Below are 13,934 nucleotides of genomic sequence, written 5' to 3' on the forward strand. Positions count from 1 at the left end.
TATATAAAGTGAAAGCACACTAATTTTATTTAAAGTCAGCACCATTGTAAATTATACAGAATTCATTTTTTTGTATCATAGTTTTATTAATGCACATGTAGGAATTAAAGGTATCAGGTTTACAGTGTCTTGCAAGGGTAAGGACAAATATTAAGGTTTCAACATCATTTATTTTCTTTCCAAAGGAATCAGACACTGAACCAGATTTACTGGCCAAGTATGTTTTAGGTAATTCAAACTGTTACTAAAAACTATTTATAGAAGTTAAGATCCTGTGTAGATTTCGCCCACACTTTACAGTGATACACATTTATAAATATATTACTTAACAGATTTTTGCACAATTATATATGAAACTGTAATATTTGTTTTATGTGATGTTTTAGTAATACAGACTAATTTCACAGGAATAAGAGAGCATTATTGTTTGCTTGTTTGTTCACTGTGTCCTCTGTGTCAGTAGGGGGCGATAGTGCGCAGTTAATGTGTTTGCTATCTGTCTTAAAAACAGCGAAGAAGAGTCTTCTGCTGACCGGAAGGACTGGGAAGAAAACAACATCAGATGCTGCAGTCCGTGCCAGTTAACGGTTTGTAACACGGTGATTTGTATTTGTTGTTTCAGCTAATTTAAGATAAGTTATTTAAGGTCACGTTAGCTAATCCATACAGAATCAAACGTTGAAGCTAACGTCTACCGCACACAGCTAAACTAGCCCGGTTGCTACAGTGTTAGCAAAGGGCCGCCTGTTTCTGCAGGGCTGTCGCTGGTTGGGCTCAGTTTTCTTATTGTTGTAATATCGCCTTCTGTTAGTCGTGTTAAGGCAGGCCTTTAGTGTCCCTGGGTTGGCTTCATCAGTGACCTTAGCCATTCATATGTGATCTGAATGTAATGATAATATTGTATTGAAAATTCAGCCTTTTTTTTAGAGCACATCTTTCAGCGCAAAACGTTTTTATATTACAAAATCCTAAAGTCAAATCTGCTTTTCAGCTTCATAAAATTGAAACAAGTCAAGGCATTAGTTCCAGTCATTAAGCCATCAATCTCTCTGATGTTATCCCTGAAACTGAGAGCTATTTTTGATAGTGATCCAATGGCTGAAAACTTTTGATTTTTCCACAGAGTCACTTGATCCTCTACATTAAACCATGGGAGCTGATAAAAGGTAAAATGACCATAATCCAACTTGAAAGTGGCACATATTCAGTGTACCCACACTGACCCTCATTTTCTTTTTTTTCAGGCTGAGTCGGGGTGAACGTAGTGGAAGATATGGCTCGGATGGGAGGAGAGATGATCCAGAATGGCATGAAAGGCGAAGCAGAGATGTGGAGAGGGATTATGATCGACGATGGGGTGATGACAGACACCGGGAGCGCTTTGATGAGCGCAGAGACAGAGACAGTCCAGAGGTGAGGGAATAGGAATATTATTGTAAGCTCATGTTACTTTCTCACATGTAATAGAAAAGACAAAACATCTTGGTTCTAAATTTAATAACAACAGCATTTTGTGTGTGTTTGTCTGCAGCAGAGGGGCCGAAAACGACGCAATAGTGACAGATCCGATGACGAATACGAGGGGGATTATCCAGACCAGGACTACAAAATGGAGCAGGAGGAGGAGAGCAAGACTATAATGCTGAGGGGTCTCTCTCTTCATGTCACAGAGGATGATGTAAGCTCACAAGTCTCACTGATGCCACTGATTTAAGAGTAAAGCCACGCAGAGTGTCAAGAGATAGGTAGAAATGCTGCCTTCTGCTTAATTTTTCATGAGGAGCAGTGAATCCCTCAAAGAGTGTGATGTATTGAAGCAGAGAAGGATGGGCTGTAGGCTTTTAGGGCTGAGTTCATAGTCTGTAAACTGACCTGGAATGGGTGTGAGGTTACGGTGTTGAAACCAGAAACACCTGAGATCCTTTGTGAATGTAAATGAGAATAAATTTTAGAAATCAGAGGCAGCTTCTGCACCAATCTGTTTCGTTTGTTGACCTAACATTTGGGCTGGCGTGGCAGTTTATCCATCATCAAGCAGCTGATTGTGGGAGGTTTTGGCCACATTTGGTCTGGCTTTACCACAAGTTCTGACAGTTAAAGTTAGGAAGTTGAGTTTGTTCGACGACTGCAGCTCATGTCAGCTGCTTTTTGACTAACTTGGTAAGGAAGAGGCAGCCTATCATTTCTAAATATGGAGAAATGGCGTGAAGTTTGATAAAAGTGTTACCTGCATGTTATTAAAACTTAATGTAAATGCTTGGCAAAACAGTGGAACAGATCAGTAGTTGCATTCAGATGAATTTGACTGTCTCCAGATCCGCTCAGCGCTCGAGCAGCTGCAGGGGCCCCAGCCCGTGGACATACGCTTGATGAAGAAAAGGACAGGTGAGTGTCGAGTGTCTCCTGTTCACCTCCACGTTCTGTCTTACAGCCCACTTTGCTTCTTTTATTGCAATCCCTAAAAAAAGCCTCATACTACACCTGTCAGAGGATCCTTTGTGTCACATAGTCTGGTTTTGATTATATGATGATGATATGGCCAGGTAAGGAGGTTACTGTTTGTACTGTTCCCTCTACTATTTCTGTACAGACATTACGTGTTATCGTAAACACCATACTGCCACCATCCCCTTGACCTTGTAAGCACCCTTCCCACCTCCGTTTTTGCTTTGAACTGGACTGTACAAGCCCATTGTGAGTTTGAATGTTGCACCAAAGCATTCTAACTAACACACCTCCCGTCTATATTTGAATGCTGTCTCTAGGTATAAGCCGAGGTTTCGCCTTCGTGGAGTTTTATCACTTGCAAGATTCTACCCGATGGATGGAGACCAATCAGGTTGCCTCAACAATCACCAAGTTTAGAATTATTCTTGGAGATTAGAGCCCCGATAAACCGATACATGAGTGACATATTTGCAATATACAGAGCTAAAAACTGTTGGTGTTTAGATGTAGGACTGTATGGTAGCCTTGGTCACTCAAAACTGTGATATCAGAGGTAAATATATTTGATATCACACTCTTGGCTCATTGATTTATTTCAGAGAGAATAGTCTCAACTGCTTAGATTACATTATGTTGTGAATTCAGTCTTGAATCACTTCTTGTTTTTGGAAATGCAATGAAATATTTTGTCTGTTCTGTTACGAATATTAACTAAGATACTATGCAAAAAATAGGACAATAAGCTACATAAGCCTCTCCTCCATGAAAGGAGTATTCGTCCTGTCCACAGAGTGGCCCAAGTAGTCTTGTTCAGTCTCGACTATCCCATATGTGGTTCCATAGCACATTCTGCTCCAGCTCAGTCACTTGGAGATTTTCTCATCTCCATTAAAAATCCGAAGACTGGAGTGAAACATGGACGAGCTGGCAGCACTCCGATCCCAAACACTTAGAACCTTTTTTTTTTTTTTTTATTTTGAGAACTCATTCCCTCATACACAGAACCGCAGCTTTCTCTCTGAACTTCACTCTCTGCCTCCCTCCCTCTGTTCCCTTTTTACTCCCTGAGACACTCTACCTAAGCAGCTAAGAGTGTAAGCCTAGCCACTCTTTCCCGTTCCAGCTGCTCTCACGCGTCTGTCGGGAATTTGAAATAATTGTTGGATTTTGACTTTCGCAGAACAAGTTGGTGATCCAAGGGAAGAGCATCGCGGTGCACTACAGCAACAGGAGACAGAAGTTTGAAAACTGGCTTTGCAATGCAGTGAGTGTCATTTATAACTAGCTTTTGTTACCTTTTACACAGGCACAGAGTATAGGCACATTGGAATTCCTGCACGTTTCTCTAAGATGGGGGGGGGGGGGGGGGGGGGGGACAAAAAAGGGGAGGGGGGTACTAAGTTGTAAGGAACAAGAAACACAACATTTCTGGGTCATGCACTGAGTAAATAGAGTTAGAATAAATAAATGATACAAAAAAAGAAAAATAGAGAACCTTAAAGGGAAACTTGGGATTTCTTGAGGTGAAGTTGTATGAGGTGCTTATCCAAAGTCATTGTATTACCTACAGTAAATGCAGTCGGCACACCCCCAGTTTGGAGAAACAGGCAGGAGCAGCACTGTTGAAGCAAAGCAATGTACAGCTGTGGACAGGGGCAGCAGGAAAAACCTAAAAAAAAAATCAATATTAGTTTAAGTGTTTGTTTCATTTAGAAGACAGCCCTTTGCAACAGGGCACCAAAGCTGTTCAATCCATCTATGCTCTCTTCAAAGCCACCAGGCTCCTTTGACAAAAACTGTAATTTTTACCTCACACACCACAGGAGCTGCTGGTCTACTGCTGCCTCGATCAGTTGGTTTGTTTTATTGCGTGACTTCTGTGTGTTAAAGGGTGAGTTTGGATTCACCAAAGTCACACCATAACACAAAAAACTAAGTGATAAAGGCAGCAGTAGACCAGCAACTCTCATGTTTCGAGAAGTAAAATTACAGCTTTTGTCAAAGGAGTCTGGTGGCTTTGAAGTGAGCATAGATGGATATAACAGCCTCAGTTCCCCAGCAGAGAGGGCAGTAAGACAGCAAGGGAAAGCAGTGAAAATATTCTAGCATACTCTTGAAGTCATATTGATTTTCCTAGGTGGCTGAAATACGCTTTGCTGCTGACTTTTCCAAAGCAGATCATTGCTTTGCTTCTTCTGTCTGTTATTCCAAACTGGGGGCATGCAACGGTTGTGCTAGTATGACAGTGCTACAAACTAATATGTAAATAACTCAGTATAAAGTGTGTGTGTGTGTGTGTGTGTGTGTGTGTGTGTGTGTTTTAGGCACTACACTGTGATCCCAGACTATGCTTTTTTTTTTCTTGAAACGAAAAAAGACCTCAACATTGTCTTTGGTTTATTACAGTGTGGTCTGTACAATTTCCGGAAGAGGCTGAAGTGCTTCAGGTGTGGAGCGGCCAAAGTTGGTGAGTTGTTACTTCAACAAGCCCATCGTATATTTTTTGTTCTTCTCTGTAAGTACCTTCCACTTTGTCCTGCACTAACTAATGGTAAACTATGTGTCACTGTACAATAGATGGAGAGTCACCAGGACAAAGTGGTTTCAATGCAGAGTCTCAACAGCCAGGAGATTACAATGGAGACAGTGAGTGTGTCTTTCACCTCATATTCAAATTGTACATTCCTCCAGTAACATACTGTACATTTATTCATGAATGTTTTATCTTATTCACAGCGATCATTTTGAGAAACATTGCCCCTCTTTCAACGGTTGATGGGATTTTGAACATACTGGCCCCCTATGCCAACCTGTCAGCGGGAAACATCCGCCTCATCAAAGACAAGCAAACAGGACAGAATAGAGGCTTTGCCTTTGTTCAGCTCTCATCTCCCTTGGTGCGTTATTTCTGTCGTCAATTTGTAGTCACAATATCAGTCAGTATGTTTGCTTGGGAGTGTTCATGTGTTTAACAATCTTGCATCTTCACTTCCTGCACAGGAGGCTTCTCAGCTGCTCACCATTCTTCAGAGCCTTCAGCCACCTCTAAAACTGGATGGAAAAACAATTGGTGTGGATTATGCCAAGAGTGCTAGGAAGTGAGTCATCACACACACATAGTGTTTGATTCAGCTCTCCAATAATAGAATATAGCACATATAAGCTCTTCTGGATCTGTGATGTGAGAACTGCAGCATGTGGGAAGTTTTGTCCCCACATAGTATAGGTTTTTCCTTTTTACATTATTTCTTTTGTAGTGTACTGAAAATGAAATAACAATATATGTTCACTTATTCTAAACTTTGATGTTCACATTTTGCTGGAGGGTGCTTATTTGGTCCCACAGGCAGGTTCCATATTGAGATGCAAGCGTGGTTATAGCAAATGAAGGACTCATTTTCATCCTGCATGTGCTGTAAAATGTAGGTTTAACTAATCACTCCGTGTCCTTTTCCAGAGACTCAGCGCAGCCTGATGGGATCAGAGCCAGTGCTCTCTCTGTTGCCAGCACAGCCATCGCTGCCGCTCAGTGGTCATCCAGCCAGGTATCAGGGTTTTACTTGTACCGTTTTGTATTTCTAAATTATTTAAAGGTGTTACACTTAAAATTCCTAATCAGACATCCTTACAGAGATGATATTTTTAAAACTAAAAAAGGTGACCAAGGTAAATCAAATGACTCCCTGTAAAATACAGTCCTTGCTGTTTTGCTGATCTTATAGAGGAAACATTAGTATTATTAATTAAAAAGATATTGCTTAGTGGCGCTTCAAGGGATTGTTCTGATTTTTTTAAGTGGGGTTGTATGAAGTACTTAGCCATAGTCAGTCTATTACCTTCAGTAGATAGCAGTCAGCACATCCCCAGTTTGGAGCAGCAGACAGGAGTACAGCCACTTAAGCTAAGCAGTGCTGTGGGCAGAGGCAACAGCAAAATATATTTCAGTGTAAAATATATTGAGAGTGTTTTCAGTGTTTTCAGAGCGTCTTTTCTGGCAGGGTTCTGAAGCCATTGCTATACTGTCTTTAAAGCTACCACACTCCTTTGACAAAAACAGTCATTTTACCTCGCAGAACACGGGAGTTTCTGATTTACCGCTGCCTTAATCAACTAGTTTGTGTTATTATGTGACTTTAAGGGGTTAGTTCAGGTTCACCAAAGTCACACAATAACACAAATTAACTGATTGAGGCAGCGTAGACCAGCAACTCATGTCTTCTGTGAGGTAAAATAGCTGTTTTTGTCAAAGGAGTCTGGTAGCTGTGAAGAGGGCAGAGATAACTGCTTCAGTTCTCCATTGGAAAGGGCTGCCTGACAGCAAGGTAAAATAATGGAAGTACTCTAAATATAACATACATTGAAATTGATATTGATTTTTTTGTGAGGCCTTTTTTAGGTGGCTAAAATATGTTTTGCGGCTGCTCTTGTCCACAGCAGTACGCTGCTTAGCTTTTTCCTGTCTGCTTCTCCAAACTAGAGTCATGCCGACCTCCATCTACTGTAGGCGATACATTAGCCATTGATAAGTATACCATACAACCCCAATTTAAAAATTCAAAACTATACCTATAATATTATGTCTTAATAAAGTTGATAATCAAGGTTCTTGTTTGTTGTTGCTGAATTTGCTCTCATCCCTGTATTTTCTTGTAGTTACAGCAAGGTACAGTCACTACCTCTGATTACGTCGCTCTACCAGAGGGCTGTGCACAGCAAACACAGGTCAGCTCACAGTCTACTTTTATTTTGAAAGTGACTTTAACAACCCAGACCGATGATTGACTTGTTGTTGTCTTTTTTCCCTGTGATACAGGGACAAAGTTATCAAGTGTGGCAGCAGCAGCCGGAAGCATTGGCTCCTGTCATTGGAGATGGATTACTTGGAGGTAATAAGAGGGGTCAGTCACTCACTGTTTTGATGGATTTTTGTGCTGCGTCTGGTGATTGCTAATCTATCATTACCATCTGTCTTCAGCTGCTCCGGGAATCAAGACATTGATCCCAGCAGCCACAGGTGTGGTCATATCCCAGACGGCTCAGGTTTACCAACCTGTTATTATCAGCCAGCCTGCCATACAGGTAGACCGTGTATTAATTTGGCATCTACTGAAACACATCTACTAATTTATAATTTACAACTCTTGTGTTGTATGGTGGCTGCAAAACTAACTCATGATTTGTTCCCCCGTCACTCTCAGGCACATCAGTTAGTGAGGCCCGCTGATGCAGCACAGCAGATTGCTAGTGTTTGCACTGCACCACTGGTAACACCAGCAGCTTCCACTGTTGCGGCTACTGTCTGTGCTGCCCCGGCTGCCAACACAACAGGTGAGATTAGTTAACTCCACAGTAGCTCCTCTGTGCGTGAGTATATCAACCTTAGGTTTATTTTACATAATTTATGAGGCATGTTTTGTTTCATATGTGCCTGTCTTTGTATCAGTAGCTGCCCCTGACACCTCCACATACCAGTATGATGAGTCTTCAGGTTACTATTATGACCCACAGACTGGCCTGTACTATGATCCCAGCAGCCAAGTATGTACCCTCGTACTGTATGCGCAGAATACACTGCCAGACACTCCATATGTATGTCATGTATTTTATCCAAAACAGCTCACACAGTTTTTCTTATGCTTGGCTTTAATAGTACTACTATAACTCCGAGACTCAGCAGTACCTCTACTGGGACAGTGAGAAGGAGGCGTACATTCCTGCACCGACTGAATCGGACACAAGCACAGAACAAGCGTCGGCTAACAGTTCCTCAGCCACGAACAATAAAGAGCCCAAAGAGAAAAAAGACAAGCCCAAAAGCAAGTCTGCACAGCAGGTAAATGCTACTTCAATAATTTCAATTTTCTCTCTGGCTCACATCTTGTCATTCACATGATATCTGTGCTAATTGTTAATATGACTGCAGATCGCAAAGGACATGGAGCGCTGGGCAAAAACCTTAAATAAGCAAAAAGAAAGTTTTAAGAGCAGTTTCCAAAGCTTGGGAGCATCCAAGGAGGAAGAGAGGAGAGAGTCTGCAGCTGCCGATGCAGGTTTCTTCCTCTTTGAGAAAAAGGTATTTAGTAGTATATATTAGGCCTAAGCATGTTTTGCATGGCATTAGCATCATAGCATACTTGAAACAGTACTAACGTAGACTGAGATGGAGCTAACTGAGAAGGCACATTCATTAAAATTCATTTTTTTGTGTGTGTAAGTTAGAACACAAATATGATAACATAGCTTATTCGTACAATTTGTTGATGAGATTTGTTGCTTCCTTTTAGCAAATGGGAGGCTTTGAGATGCCGTCGTTTATGACTGAACAACTCAAGATCACAGAGCAGGAGACTACAGCTAAGGTTAGTCTGTGTTCTTGCCCTTATTCCCCCTCTACACAATTATTTATAAAAACAAATCCCATAATACCTCATCCTTTATCCATTCTCATAATGCAGAGCAGTCTGGTTGCTGCTTACAACGGAGACAGTGACCCAGAGGAGGGCGGCTCAGATAAAGCAGCCGATGACGAGGGAAAAATAACAGACTGGAAGAGGATGGTTTGCCTGCTGTGTCGACGGCAGTTCCCCACCAAGGACGCTCTGCTGCGTCACCAGCAGCTCTCCGACCTTCACAAGGTGAGGATGGTAAAACAGCGGGCGTTCAATCTGCAAGAAGCTGTGAATATTCTGGACAGTGCCATCTGTTTAATATGTAAAGCTTCAATACAAATGCAAATGACATTATTGATCATATACATTCTTGAATATGTAGGTGATTATGATATTTATTTGGCAATTAAAGTTGTTTTCAATTGTTTCAGCAAAACCTGGAAATTCAGAGAAGATCGAAGCTTTCAGAAGCTGAGCTGGAGGAGCTGGAGAGGAAAGAAACGGAGGTATTTGGCTCAAGACTTTTTTCAAAATCCATGTTTCTCTATCAGTGATATCTTTTTTTGGTCTGGTCAATGAGGACACATTGATCAAAGTTTCATGGTTGCTTTAACAGCTGAAGTACAGAGACAGAGCTGCAGAGAGAAGGGAGAAGTATGGTGTTCCTGAACCTCCAGCACCAAAGAAGAAATTCTATCAACCACCAACCCCCACAGTGTAAGTGTCGGGCGTGTGTCCACAGTATTTTTCTTTGGCAGAAAAGCAAAAAAAAAAGCTTCATCTCAGCGATTTTTTTTTTTTTTTTTAAATAGCGCACTGTGCGTGGGTTTTGTTTTTATGACCGTGATACCTTGACATTTACATTAGCTAGGCAGCTAACAGCACTACATTAACAGAGGGTTGACCGTTGATCTATAATGCTTTTCTGTGTTTAGTGTCTTATATATAATGTTACTGCATCGGATGGTCATATTAAACTTGGCCATAGTTTCAAATAATGAGGTAACATTAAAAATAATCCCAGTGAGCAAAAACCTCAGGTTTCCTACTATGTTGAATACTCTGTTTCTAACCGTTTTTTTTCTATCATGCTATAGTATGACATCACGATGTGCCAGAATTCTTTATATGGTTGTTTGCCTCAGACACGCTAGTGCCAATTTTTACGTTTCGTAGCCTGCACTTCTAAAGAAGATACATAATGTCAGGGAAACATGCAAAATTGGTTGCAGCTGTTATAGAATGCTCCCTGATTTCAAATTCTATTCCTGCTGCATCATTGTGTTTTGAAGCTTTTATTAATGATTTTTCACAGGAAAAATTGCCACTATTCCACCGACACTTTGTCATAGTGGGCCCCCGGCTGCAATGATGGTGTGCTGAGGGAGGTTTAAAGAGACAGGCACTAAACTGAGTGTGTCACACAGAGGGTTGATACAGGTGTTCTAGCACAGAGAGGAAAATATTGTGGGTTTTTTGACCATTAAAACATGTAAACATATTCTAGTAGAAACAATAAATACAAGTATGAATCTGAAAATGAGCATAACAGGTCCCCTTAAACATTTCCTGTCATTCATCTTCGACAGAAATTATGAACAGCCCACCAAAGACGGCCTCACGAGTGATAACATTGGAAACAAAATGTTACAAGCGATGGGCTGGAAGGAAGGCAAAGGTCTGGGGCGCCACCAACAGGGCATCACTGCTCCCATCTCGGTGAGGACCCAACAACAATTCTTTTCATTTTTTCTTCAGCATAACCCTCTCATCTCCCTATCTGCTCCTGACAGATGGGATATGCATGTCAATGTGTTCTTTTTCACTCACAAAGCAATTAGCACTCTTACCTGAGGACTGCCTGCATCCAATCTGCCTCCTCTAATAACCGTCTTCTCCCCACAGGCTTCATTAAGGACCAAGGGCACAGGCTTGGGTATTAAAGGCAGCTCATATGAACTCTCAGCATCTGACACCTACAAGGATGCTGTTCGAAAGGCCATGTTCGCACGCTTCACTGAGATAGATTGAACCGGAGAGAGAAAAGTTATCATACTGAAGTGGGAGATGTTAATTTCGTGGCCTAATGATCCGACTGTGAAACGGAAGAGTCGATTTTTTTCCCCCCCCTCTGCACAGACTCTAAATGTAATTTCTAGTTCTCTGTACATAAAATGTAGTTTTGTTTTATATAGCCAGATATTTTGTCTTCCAGTAAAAGGAACATGTAAATGCTGTATAGTGTTTGTACATACAATTATGTGGACCTGCTGAGGTTTTGTTTCTGTGAAAATCTAAAAGATCAGTGTGACAATTAAACCTGACCTTTGTGCTTAACAATACTTGTCTGAAAAGTGTTTTCTGGCTTTACAAAAAAAGTAAAAGAATAACGTTAAAGAAAATGGACCTCGGTGTTATTGAACAGCCCTACTGAGGTGTGTGTTGATTTGTGTCTGCAGGTGAGGTATAATTAGTCATGTCTTGGATATGTAGGCTCGGAGATTGAGACTTTAAAATTATGAAAAGAAACCAAAGTTCTATCATTTCATTATAAAGCAGGTAAAGGGGTATATAAATTCTATGAAAGTATTGAAACACACAAACCACAGAGAAATGCACAGTCTGTATTCAGAAAATGGGCCTTTAAATGAGCTGTCAGGACTTCTGTGGAGGTGTGATGTCACAGCCATATTAAAATGGTCCATAATGGCTGAAATCTAAGCTACAGTGCCATTACAGTCATTCCCTGGCTGCAATGACAGGCAGATATGAGAGACCCTGAGACACTGGGGGGCGTGGCTTACATAGACAGGAGCTAAAACGGAGCGTTTCAGACAGAGCGTGATTTCAGGTATATTCAGGCAGCCAGTATGAGGAAAATACAATACTGTGTTTTTTTAATATTAAAGCATGTAAACATGTTCTAGTAGAAACCCAAAATACAAGTATGAACCTGAAAATGAGCCTAATATGGGACCTTTAATTGAAGAGGTCATGATTTAAATAATATTTAAATATTCCTCAGACAGTTTCAGCCTCAGCTATGGGTTTGTAATACAGTGTGTTCACTCAATACACATGGAGTTGAGCTGTAAGAAAATAGTCACCTGTATCTGGGGCTTTACCGAGTTGTTAATCAAACATAAACACAGTGACTTGGTCCTTAAGGCTGGAACTTCTTGTTTTCTGTGCTCCTGCTTCATCCAACACATCCACTGTCATTAGAGTCTGACTGCGGCACAGGCTGGTCTTGTGTATGGAAATACTCATTTAATTTTATATGACCATACAGAACAGGTTCATTATACAGACGCTGGCACAATACGGTCGCACTAAATCTCTGTCTCTGAGCCACCAGCACTATGCTGACTATTATTTTTGTCAGACCCTCTGTTGGCTGCCTTCATATCGTCTGTCCTGAGGCTTAATGGCTGACATGTTTGACTCGCTCTCGCTTCAGTGGCAATGCCAGGGATTTTTGAAGATGCCTCAGAATCTTTGCCTGTTTGGGGTCATTCAGTCTTCGCTATTTCCTGGAAGAACTGAGGATAGATAGGATAGGTGTGTGAAGATACAGAGATACAGTACTGCTTTTCACAATTTGGACCAGCATTTAAACATCAATCAAATTCCAGTGTCAGGCTTCAGCAAAGGATTTGAGAGACATCATTACAGAGCTAATATATATATATATAATCTGCTTTTTTATGTTATGTAGATGTCCCTGTTGTATATTAGAGTATTCTGTGTCCCATCACTAGGGGGCAGTGTCAGTTTTAGAAGGAATTGCATCAACCTGTCACTATAAAAGATGATAAAATGACAAAACCTTATTTGAAAAAATCCATTTACATGATCCTCTGGTTATGAAAATTTAGTCAGTGTATTTTCTTCCAAAAACACTCAGTTCCTTCATAGTACATGAATGATGTTCCATGTGTATTAATGCTGATAAATGGAGTGCCTTCTATGTATAATTGCTTGTCAGATCAAATCTTTTCTTCATCTTGCTGTGATTGTAGTTTCATATCTGTGCTGCTGGTTACATCAGCAGCCTCCCCTCACACTGCCTGTCTCACAGTGACATGTCCTCACTGCTGCTGGGTGCTGAGGGGAAATCACTGGTGTTGGGTCACAATACAACACTCGCAATAACACAACTCGAGCTTAATTTGAATCATCTCCGTGTGTTTTTCCTTAAGAAATCCTCCCCTTTCACCTCAGTCAGGATCTCATGCGTCATATAAGAAGCCATGGAAAGTCAGGATGCCAGAGCTCACCGAGGCCTCCTGTTGGGTGACAGCCAAACAGTGCAGCTTAACTAACCCTGTAGTAGCAGGATGACAGCTTTGATCTCCCCGTTGATTAATGCCACAGCACCAAATGAACTGTGCTCTCCGTCTCACAGGGACACTCGTGAATGCCTACTCAGTGTTCAGCATGGCACTGGCTCAGCTTACCCGAATCTGTGTCAGTTGACTAAGCCGTTTTGCATAACACAGTCAGTGGCCACACTGAATAAAATTGTGAGGGGATGAGGTTGGCATATGTACTGTACACCATGTCCCAGATGTATAGCGGATGTGATATGAATAGGATTTCAGCAAATGAAAACTCCTTTTCGTCCTTGAGACAGCCTAGTTGTTGAGATCAACCTTATTGAGCAGGCGTGATGCTTTTGTTGTGTATTACTGTGCCTCACTGGAGCAGGTCAGATAACTTAAATAATGGCTTTTGCCTCACCAAGCAGCATGTCTTGCCTTGCCTAAAGTACTGGTGTTAACTTTTAGAGCTCTGCATGGCCTAACTCCCCAGTATATCGTGACCTCCTCCTCTTATATGCCAAACCAGGCTCATAGATCATCTGATCTAAAGTTACTGGACATCCCTCGAACCCACTATAAAACTTGTCCTCACTTACAACATCTCATCCTGTCACACATTTCTTTCTGTAAAGGACAAATCCAAACTGTTACAGGTCATCAAACATGCAAGTAAAATAACAGGCATCACACAGTCCTCTCTCTCAGACCTCCACACTCAGGCAGTAAGACGGAAAGCCACCACCATCATACACGACCCTTCACATCCGCTCCA

The 13,934-nt window shown here is 41.4% G+C and overlaps 1 protein-coding gene across 3 annotated transcripts; it reads left to right on the plus strand.

Annotated features, from left to right (window-relative positions):
• Positions 1-468: 468 nt before the first annotated feature.
• LOC125889179 (RNA-binding protein 5-like) lies at positions 469-11,177 on the plus strand. 3 transcript variants are annotated; one of them, XM_049576961.1, is made up of 25 exons: positions 469-587; positions 1,124-1,166; positions 1,245-1,413; positions 1,532-1,678; positions 2,316-2,385; positions 2,766-2,839; positions 3,629-3,712; positions 4,855-4,915; positions 5,026-5,094; positions 5,185-5,345; positions 5,449-5,546; positions 5,906-5,993; positions 7,102-7,170; positions 7,262-7,334; positions 7,424-7,527; positions 7,647-7,776; positions 7,892-7,986; positions 8,099-8,281; positions 8,372-8,521; positions 8,733-8,807; positions 8,904-9,083; positions 9,269-9,343; positions 9,454-9,554; positions 10,427-10,556; positions 10,743-11,177. In XM_049576961.1, the coding sequence occupies exons 2-25, from the start codon at positions 1,150-1,152 to the stop codon at positions 10,866-10,868; spliced, it is 2,529 nt and encodes an 842-aa protein (XP_049432918.1). In that variant the 5' UTR covers positions 469-587; positions 1,124-1,149; the 3' UTR covers positions 10,869-11,177. The 3 variants fall into 3 exon arrangements, with proteins under 3 accessions (XP_049432918.1, XP_049432926.1, XP_049432934.1); XM_049576969.1 differs by having other exon boundaries at positions 512-587; positions 7,895-7,986; XM_049576977.1 differs by having other exon boundaries at positions 512-587; positions 1,535-1,678.
• Positions 11,178-13,934: the final 2,757 nt, after the last annotated feature.

Source organism: Epinephelus fuscoguttatus, linkage group LG1, assembly GCF_011397635.1.
Source record: "Epinephelus fuscoguttatus linkage group LG1, E.fuscoguttatus.final_Chr_v1".
Classification (NCBI taxonomy): Eukaryota; Metazoa; Chordata; class Actinopteri; order Perciformes; family Serranidae; genus Epinephelus; species Epinephelus fuscoguttatus.